This window comes from Microtus ochrogaster, chromosome 5 (assembly GCF_000317375.1).
Source record: "Microtus ochrogaster isolate Prairie Vole_2 chromosome 5, MicOch1.0, whole genome shotgun sequence".
Lineage (NCBI taxonomy): Eukaryota > Metazoa > Chordata > Mammalia > Rodentia > Cricetidae > Microtus > Microtus ochrogaster.
Genome location: NC_022012.1, coordinates 32,691,210 through 32,701,218, shown reverse-complemented (window position 1 = coordinate 32,701,218; position 10,009 = coordinate 32,691,210). Strand labels below are relative to the sequence as shown.

The 10,009-nt window shown below is 35.4% G+C and overlaps 2 protein-coding genes across 2 annotated transcripts; both read left to right on the top strand.

The window, feature by feature from the left end:
- The first annotated feature begins 1,036 nt into the window (after positions 1 to 1,036).
- On the top strand, positions 1,037 to 1,972 carry LOC101980495 (olfactory receptor 8G1-like). The gene has a single exon (XM_013346181.1). The coding sequence runs from the start codon at positions 1,037 to 1,039 to the stop codon at positions 1,970 to 1,972; it is 936 nt and encodes a 311-aa protein (XP_013201635.1).
- Positions 1,973 to 8,137: 6,165 nt separating this feature from the next.
- LOC101985494 (olfactory receptor 146-like) lies at positions 8,138 to 9,096 on the top strand. The gene has a single exon (XM_005347098.2). The coding sequence runs from the start codon at positions 8,161 to 8,163 to the stop codon at positions 9,094 to 9,096; it is 936 nt and encodes a 311-aa protein (XP_005347155.1). The 5' UTR covers positions 8,138 to 8,160.
- The last annotated feature ends 913 nt before the right edge of the window (positions 9,097 to 10,009 follow it).

The following is a 10,009-nucleotide window of genomic DNA, read 5'->3' as shown; positions in this document are numbered from 1 at the left end:
GGGGGGAAGTTAAGGGGGGAGAGTGGGAGGAGTGGGAGGCTGGGAGGAGGCGGAAAATTTTTTTTTCTTTCTTAATAAAAAAAAATTAAGAATAAAAAAAATACACTGGGTTAATAAAATAGAATTAGCAGTGTATTAGGTTCTCCTCTAGGGTCTATGACTACATGAGGCATGAGAACTGGGCTAAATTACACTACCCAGCCTGTTTTTCTATAGCTCTTAAGTCCAATTAGATGGCTGTTGATTACCACCATGATTTCAGTACCATTGTTGCACTCTTGAGGACATCTTGCCATGCTTGCAATTGTTATGAAGCAAACATCTGTAGTTGTTTGGGACTATTGCTTGTTTTTCTCCATTGGCAGCATCCATAACACCTTAGGATATTTTGAGATGTAGTCCTCAGGGAGGAGATGCAAACTTTAAGTTCATTGCTGTGAACTCAGTAAAATGTTTAAACTTCTCAGAGTTATGTAGTATGTATTCTAAGTTAAAAAAATAATTATTATAGGCCAGCGGGTCTGTGACTGAAAAAGCAAGGAATAAAACCGGACTCTCTGAACATGGCGGACAATGAGGGCTGATGAGAAGCCAAGGACAATGGCACGGGGTTTGATCCTACTTCATGTTCTGGCTTTATGGGAGCCTGACCAGTTTGGATGTTCATCTTCCTAGACCTGGATGGAGGGGGGAGAACCTTGGATTTTCCATGGGGCAGGGAACCCTGACTGCTCTTCGGACTGGAGAGGGAGGCGGAGAAAAGTGGGGGGAGGGGTAGAGGGGCGGGAGGAGGGGGAGGGAATTGGGAGGCTGGGAGGAGGCAGAAATTTTTTTTTATTTTCAATAAAAAATTTAAAAAAATTATTAAATTAAAAAAGTAAATTTACATATATTTCTGTAGGTTTGATTATCATAAAGAGATTCAAATCTCATAGCTGAAAGTTATATGCAGACAAACTTCTTCTATATATTAAAAACAATAAGAAGCACTGTAACAGACTTACATTTCTTTCTTTTTCAGATTTGAACAGAGGATATGGCATCAGGAAATCATTGTACAGTGGATGAGTTTATCCTAACTGGGCTCTCAAAGAATCCAGGTCTCCAGCTGCCTCTCTTCCTCCTCTTCCTAGGAATCTATGTGGTCACTGTGGTGGGGAACCTGGGCATGATCGCCCTGATTGGGCTCAGTTCCTACTTGCACACACCAATGTACTATTTCCTCAGCAGTCTGTCCTTCATTGATCTCTGTCATTCCACAGTTATTACCCCCAAAATGTTGGTGAACTTTGTGAAAGCGAAGAACATCATCTCCTATCCAGGATGCATGACTCAGCTCTACTTCTTCCTCATTTTTGCCATTGCAGAGTGTCACATGTTGGCTGCAATGGCATATGACCGCTATGTTGCCATCTGTAACCCCTTGCTTTACAATGTAACCATGTCTCATCAGACTTACAGTTCCCTGATTTCAGGGGTGTATATTATTGGTGTGGTTTGTGCATCAGCTCACACAGGCTTTATGATCAGAGTTGAGTTCTGTAACTTAGATGTGATCAACCACTATTTCTGTGATCTTCTTCCCCTCCTGAAGCTTGCTCACTCTAGCACTTATGTTAATGAGTTGTTGATACTATGTTTTGGTACTTTTAACATTGTTGTCCCAACGTTAACTATTCTTACTTCTTACATCTTCATCATTGCCAGCATCCTCTCCATTAGTTCTACTGAGGGTAGGTGTAAAGCCTTCAGCACCTGTAGCTCCCACATCTCTGCTGTTACTGTCTTCTTTGGTTCGGCAGCATTCATGTACTTACAGCCATCCTCAGTCAACTCCATGGAACAAGGGAAAGTGTCATCTGTGTTTTATACCATTGTTGTGCCCATGCTGAACCCCTTAATCTACAGCCTAAGGAATAAGGATGTCAGTGTTGCCCTGAAAAAAATACTAGACAGAAAATCGTTCATGTAAACTAAACTAAAATTTATCTATTAGTATAAAAACATCAGCTGAGAGATGGTTTGACCACATATTGCTCATTTTAATCCAGTTATTAATATTTAAACACTAATAACTTTTTATTATATTGCGTTTTGATAATTGCCCATTTTTATTTTTCTTTATGTTTTTCTTTTTTCTTTCTTTTTTTTTTTCAATACAGGGTTTCTCTGTAGCTCTGTGGCCTGTTCTGGAGCTAACTCTTATAAAGCAGGCTGGCTTTCAACTCACAGAGATCTGTCTGCTTCTGCCTTCTGAGTGCTGTAATTAAAGGCATGCACCACCTCTGCCTGGCCAAACACATTACTATTTGATATATAAAAGTTATTATATATACATCATAGAGACTCTAGTAAACAAAATACTGAGGATGGCATCAACTATTTACCTGATGTGAACCCCATCAACTTTACATCTCTTTGTACAGTTGGTTATAAAATTTTTCTTTCTCATTTTCAATAAAAGGATATGATTTTAAATGTTTTTTCATTTAAGTATAAATATGTGTAAGGATATAGTACTTAGAACTATAATGCTTGTAATTTATAGTCTGGAAATCTTAGAACTATAATGCTTGTAATTTATAGTCTGGAAATCTCTACTCTGTAAAAGTCCACTTGCTGGCCTATTCTTCAATGGATATTATGTATTTTTTAATATATAATATTTCAGATACATAATTTCAATTTTCAAAATTTTTATATATACTTCTATGTATCCTTGTGGTTTCTCCATTGATCATTTGAGTTTGTACTTCTGAGATCTAGTCAAACTCATTGTGACTAATACAACTAAGCAGAAATTACTATTTGTAAAGCTTTTGCTGTCCCAGTGCTAGAATGGTTTGTCAAATTTAATATACCCTTAATGATTTCCATATTCTTTCATGAAATATATAGAGATGCTTCTGATATTTGTACTTTGCCCATTTATTAATGGTTTGATAGCAGTACAAGGAGCTACCACTATATTTAAACTAGATTTAGTTCAGTAAAATTTTGTTAATAATTTTTTTAAAGTTCATTTGTATGCATGTTTTAAGGATACATTAAATAGTAAAGACATTTTGATTTTTTTTACATAAAATTTAAAAGGTTTAGTCTTGGGCAGAATTTCTCTGGCAAACAGGTCCAATTGAGATAATGTATGATTTCTGAATTGATTAAAACCTGTTCATAAAGAAGTCCTTAAATTGATACTTAGTTTTTCTTGGTTACCAAGTTTGTAAACTTAAAAACAACTAAGTTTGACACTTCATGATCAACAATGTAAATTTGTGGAATAGTGTTAATTAAAACAACACAAACCTTTGTACTCCTGAAAATTATATTAAAAGTAGAACATAATTCCACTGTGATAATATCAGGAAAACTTGTGGTGCATATTCAGTGACATATATGTAAAATAAACTGGAATAAACGTGGCAAGAAGCAGAAAAACACTAAATTATTAAAAAGCACAGATCAAGGACAGATATTTTACACTTGATCTTATCTATTTATCATCTGTCTATTTATTATTTATTTATATACTTACTTATTTTTGATGGGACTAGCTAAATCCATAGATTATTCTCCAGTTAGTCTACTAATTTTATTCACAGGCTTTTAGGTCCTCCAAATTAAGGTTTCCCAGGACCTTAGATGAAGGAGAGAGAGATAAACAAAATGCTCCCAACTCTTGAGACTGCCATTGGAGACTCTGAAACTATGCTATATGTCAAATTTAGCACAGCATATAGTTGAATCTCACTGTAACAGCATATGTCTAAGCATTCATGATCTCTGTGGATCTAAGATTAAGGCAATTATCATTTCAATCTATTATGCATTGGTGGAAATAACATACTCAGCTACAATAATATATATGTATATAAATTAATGATATTAGTAAAAATAAATAAAAATAAGATGTAAATCAAGATCCCAACACGTCTTAAGAATGGGATATGCAGAATGCTTGGAGATAGGCACTATACATTCGTGTAAATACCACTAACTTTTAATTTTTTCTACTATTATCCACATAATATTTTAAGATTTTTTTGAAATTTATAGAATTTCTAATATCTCACATATGTTACTGACTTACTAAATATGCACATTAGTGCAATTGTTTCCTGAATTATGAGACTATGCAAATTAGCACCAACATTTTATTAAGTGTTTTAGAACATTAATCTGGTGCACAATATTGAATGACATAAAGTATTAACTATCTTTTATAGGATAATTTTTAATATGAGAACATACTTTTTTGTTGATTATAGAAGAAAATTAAGGAACAAATTAGGAAAACAAAATAAATTTATCATCATAGAAGATAACTAAGCCAGTTTTACAAAGATTTCAATAGTTTGAGAATTTGGATTGCTCTGGTTTCTAACTATTCAAGTCATGAAGAAACTCATCTTCTTATATAGTACTAATGGTGCCCATAATCCCCTTTATTTAGATCATTCTCTTTTTTTTCTGGGATTTTGTAAATTAGGAGCAAGCGAAGGTCATTTTTATTCTTGGGATACTGTTAACAATTGTTTTGCAATCTACTAAGTACTGAATAGATTTTTCCTTTTATTTTTATAAAAAAAAGACAACAAACTATTATATATACCAATTCCAGTTCCCACTTTCTCCCCTCCTCCCATTCCTTCTACCTTCCTACCATCCCACCCCCATCCACTCCTCAGAAAGGATAAGGCGCATGATTTTGAGGAAGATCTAAGGCCTACTACTGTATCTAGGTTGAGCAAGTAATCCATCCAAAGAGAATGGGTTCCAAAAATCCAGTACAAGCAGTAGGAATAAGCCTTGGTGCCACTGGCAGTGGCCCCACAGTCTGCCCTGGCCATACAACTGTCACCCACATTCAGAGTGTTTAGCTTGGTCCTATGCTGTTTCCTCCCTGTCCGGCTGGAGTTCGTGAACTCAGGTAAATTCTTTCGGTGGATGTACCCATCATAGTCTTGAGCTCTTTGCTCAAATTCTCATGCCTCCCACTCTACAGCTGGACCCTTGGAGCTCAACCCAGAGCTCTACTGTGTGTCCCTGCCCCTATTTCCATCAATCTAACCAATCTGTCAAGACCAGTTCAGGTACCCTCTCTATTATTGCTTAGGGCTTTGGCTGGAGTCATCCATGTGGATTCCTGGGAATTTCTTAGATTTATATTTTTAAATCATTAAACATATAATAAACAAGATATAACTCATCAGCAAAGGCACTGGATTCCTCAGTGTGTGACCTGTCTATTGTATTAGCTAGAGGTTCCCAAGAACTATATAAAACCTCCCACCCATCCACATCTACTGGATCAGAGTAAGCATTTTAACAAAGATATTTAGTGATCCACATATGCAAAAATCTTTAATAGGATGTGAGAGATTAGAAATGACAAGGACCAATTTGAAAAATAACTAGGCAGATAGGGAGTTTGTATATATAATTACTTATTTTTCTCATGAGCATGTTTCTTGAATAATGAGAGTCCATAGGGAATGCTTATTTGCTGACAGACAGTACCTGAAGAGGATAAACTCATCTCAGTGCTTCACAGCTGTTCTCGTTACGGTACATGTGAAATATAATCTGCAGAGGCATAAACTTAGTGATCCTGAAAGATGCTGACAAGAGATACAGACCTGGCTCACAGGTACTGTTGCCATTGAAGACTTGGTCTGGGTTTCCCAATACTAACTGTAGAATGCTGGAAACATGCTTCTCCCAATTCTAAGATCAGTGCCATTTGCGATTGGCAAATAAACTTGAAATTGGGAATTGGAGCAGAAGTAAGGTGAGTGTGTTGGTCTCCTATTACCACACAGGTCATTTAGGATTCTGATGTTTTAAGTCAGGCAGAATCTTAAGAATCTTATTCTTTACTTACTGCTGAAAGAACCTTTATAAATCTGCATTGTGGCAAACTTGTATTTCTGGAGAAATAGGTAAATAAGTCCAACATGTCCTTTGGTTAGTAGGTAGCTGATATACCGAGAAGCAAATGTGTAGTTCAGAACACTTACAACACTCTGAGTAGGTTATAGGAAGGATGAATTTAATACACAATTATGGAGAATCATCCCATGTCAACCATAGCTTTAGAATGGGTATAAAAGGAAATATGTATTTACCAGATAACAAAGAAAAGGTGCTTGGTGACATTCTAGCAAGTAGAATGAACAGCAAACTAAAATGTATAAAATCAAATGACTGTCACATAGTAATAGGAGTTTTAAGTAGGCATCTGCTTCCACCACAGACCGAGAAGGTAGGTGGTATGCATGAAGAATTTACCAGGACTAATATGACTGAACACCTGTGCTTTCACAAAATGAATGCATGGAGTCTTTTCTCTATATCTTTGAAAACAAGTTATCATCAGATTTAGGACTATGCAAGTCCATGAGCAGGGATAAGTAGCTTGTTCCCTTTTAGAATATCAAACTGACATAATTTTTCCTTATGATTTGTAAAGAGTGTATCTTCTCTGGTTTCAAACATCATAAACTGTCTTACAACACATAAGCTGTCTACTAATTATATTGCCTAAAAGATTTTTCCAAGCACCCTACAACTTCTGGGCTTCATCATGCCAATATACTTTTCTTAGCAAGAACAGCCACACCTAAAGCTGTGAAATGTATCATAATAGCTTTATATCAGTGCTTGCTAAGTCCATGGGCTACAGAAGAAGTTCAAGCTTGTGCAAAACCTTGGGATGAGGAGCACAGCTGTGGCAAATGGTGAGCACTAAGAGACCCATTGGTTCAACCATCAGTCATCAATTTGACCTCTTGGCTGTATTCTAATACAATAATAGGTGAGCTGAGAAGCCGTATCAAAGAACTTTTAAGGTATCACTGTGCAATAAGGTATTAGGCCAACCTATAGTAATATACTATTATTTGTTATAAGATTTGTATTTTCACAAAGAAGTCTACATTTTCCTTTGTTTTCTAGGGGTCTATAAATTTCATTGTTACATTGAATTGGAGGGGTTTTGTATGAATTGTCAAGATTTTTGTTGGAATCTTGAATTTATATTGAATTTGTATTGAATTTGCATTGAATTTGTAGACTGCTTTTGGTAGTATTACCATTTTTGCTATGTGAAACTTACTTAACTTGTGCATGGAAGATCTTTCTGTTTTCATTTTCTGTCTCAAATACTTGAAGCTTTTAGCATGAAAATTTCTTACATGTTTGGTTAGAGTTAGCCCAAGATATTTTATATTAATTGAGTCTATTGTATATGTTGTTTCTCTGGGTTCTATTTCAGTCAGTTTGTTAAAGGAGGGCTACTGATTTATGTAAGTGGATTTTGTATCTAGCTACTTGATTCAAAGTGTTTGTTTGTTGTAGGAGTTTCTCGGAGGAAATTTGGGGTCATATATATCATATTATCTTCAAATAAAAATAATTCACTTTCATAAGGAAAAATTATGTCAGTTTGATATTTTAAAAGGGAACAAGTTACTTATTTCTGCTCATGGACTTGCATAGTCCTAAATCTGATGATAACTTGCTTTCAAAGATTTAGAGAAATTTTACTGTTTGAAATAGTTAATATATGTATTCACTTTATAACAGAACAAGAAAAGAAATATGTAACTATTCATTTTCTGTTTTGGCTTTTCAAACCTTCTAATTCACAGAAGTTGAAAGGAAAAAAGAAAAAAAATTGGGACACTAATATCATTATTACCAGAATTTTGTCGGTAATTATCATTTGCTTAATAATTGGTTGAATATAGTTAACAAAACATTTGTTTGATAAGTCTCTTCCATTTATGAGTTAAATGAAATTATTCTCTCTAAAATATTTTAAAGTCATGATTCAAACAAGCTACTTTATTTTTCCAAATATGTGTTTTAGTAAATGATGTGGCTTAGAAAACACTAGATTCCAAGATTTGACATGCTGATTATAGAAAATAGACAATATAAAACTTTCAACATCACAAACACAAATTAAATGTTTTCTATAAAACATTATTAATTTTGAAACTAAAGGTCAGTAGGTAAGTTAGATAACTTCCACCAAGTGAAGATTGGACAGAAGGAAGTGATCATAGAGAATTTTAGGGGGCTCTTCCAAAAGAAGAGCAACAGTGTCTCTCAAAAGACCATATTTTTTTTCCTTTCAGAATCTGGACAGAGGGGATGGAAAACGGTAATCACTCCACAGTGACAAAGTTTTTTCTCTCTGGGTTAACTGACCAGCCAGAGCTGCAGCTGCCTCTGTTCCTCCTCTTCCTTGGAATCTACCTGCTCACAGTGCTGGGGAACCTGGGAATGATCATCCTGATCGTGCTCAGCTCCCACCTGCACACCCCCATGTACTTCTTCCTCAGCAGTCTGTCCTTCATTGATCTCTGTCAATCCACTGTTATTACCCCCAAAATGCTGGTGAACTTTGTGGTGGAGAAGAATGACATCTCCTACACTGAGTGCATGATTCAGCTTTACTTCTTTCTTCTTTTTGCTATTTCAGAATGTTACATGCTGGCTGCAATGGCATATGATCGCTATGTTGCCATCTGTAGCCCCTTGCTTTACAGTGTCATCATGTCTCAACAGGCTTGCCTTTCTCTTGTTGTTGGAGTTTATATTATAGGTGTGGTTTGCGCATCAGCTCATGTAGGATGTATGTTTAGGATTCATTTCTGCAGATTTGATTTGATCAATCATTATTTCTGTGACCTTATTTCTATCCTTAAACTCTCGTGCTCTAGTGTCTATGTTAATGAATTGATGATTCTAATTTTTAGTGGCATTAATATCATTGCCCCAACCCTGACGATCCTTAGTTCTTATGTTTTCATCATTATCAGCATCCTCCGCATTAAATCCACTGAGGGCAGGTCCAAAGCCTTCAGCACCTGCAGCTCCCACATTGCAGCCGTTGCTATCTTTTTTGGTTCTGCTGCATTTATGTATCTGAATCCATCATCTTCCAGCTCCATGGATGAAGGCAAAGTGTCTTCTGTATTTTACACCATCATTGTTCCTATGCTCAACCCCTTGATCTACAGTCTGAGGAATAAGGATGTCAATGTTGCACTGAAGAAAATGATAGAAAGAAGATCATTCTTGTGAAAAACAATGTGCAAAATATCTCATTAGCTCTCAACCTGTGGCTAAAACATGGTATGAATTGGATATGGTTTATTTTAGTCAGTTTATGTAATTTTTCATCTCATAAGTCTATGACATTGTTTTTCCTGATCTTAATACTATTTCCCCAATATTCCCCCTCAGATCTTTTTCTTTGGTGTCACTGTTATATTCTTAGTATCTGGAATGTATTTGCTACTATCAGCCCTTAATAATTTTCTTGATATGATATGCATATGACAGTCAATATATAAACAGCATAGTTGCTGTTCGTTAAACATTCTGTATTTCATTCAACATTTCTTGATATGATTAAAATATATCATATATAAATTACAGAAACTCTTCTACTGTCTGTAAGACAACTGTAAGCCTTCTTATGTTGCGAGAGAAAGTTTTAAAAATATTAAAAATGAGTTTTTTTCCTGAAATATATTGTAACACAAGTATGATAATGCCTTTTTTAAATTTATTTTATTATTTTATTTTCAGGTGCTTATGTGTATATTTGTGTGTTAATGAGCATGACTCCATATATGTGGGTGAAAGTGCACACATGCATTGGAGTTCAAAGGAGAAGTTCAGGTATCATCGCTTACGAGATATTGTCTTTATTGGTGTTGTATAAACAGCATCCCCTCCTCTCTGGCCACAGCCTAGAGCATATGATATCTAGACAGAGCCTGTTCTTCTCAGTGCAATGATCCTGGTCCTTGTCACCTGAAGAACACAGAGATATCTGTGTATACTCCCACAGACTTCTGAAGGTTACACTTAGAACACACTATCACCACTGGCTCATTATTGTGCTAAGAAGCTGAACCTTGCCATGACTTAACTAGAATCACTTTTTTAAAAAAACCTTTATTGATTTTTGCAAATTTTACATCATAAT

Bases quoted from the DNA above. Each gene is read 5' to 3' on its own strand.
- LOC101980495 (XM_013346181.1), top strand. From the start codon at position 1,037: ATGGCATCAGGAAATCATTGTACAGTGGATGAGTTTATCCTAACTGGG.
- LOC101985494 (XM_005347098.2), top strand. From the start codon at position 8,161: ATGGAAAACGGTAATCACTCCACAGTGACAAAGTTTTTTCTCTCTGGG.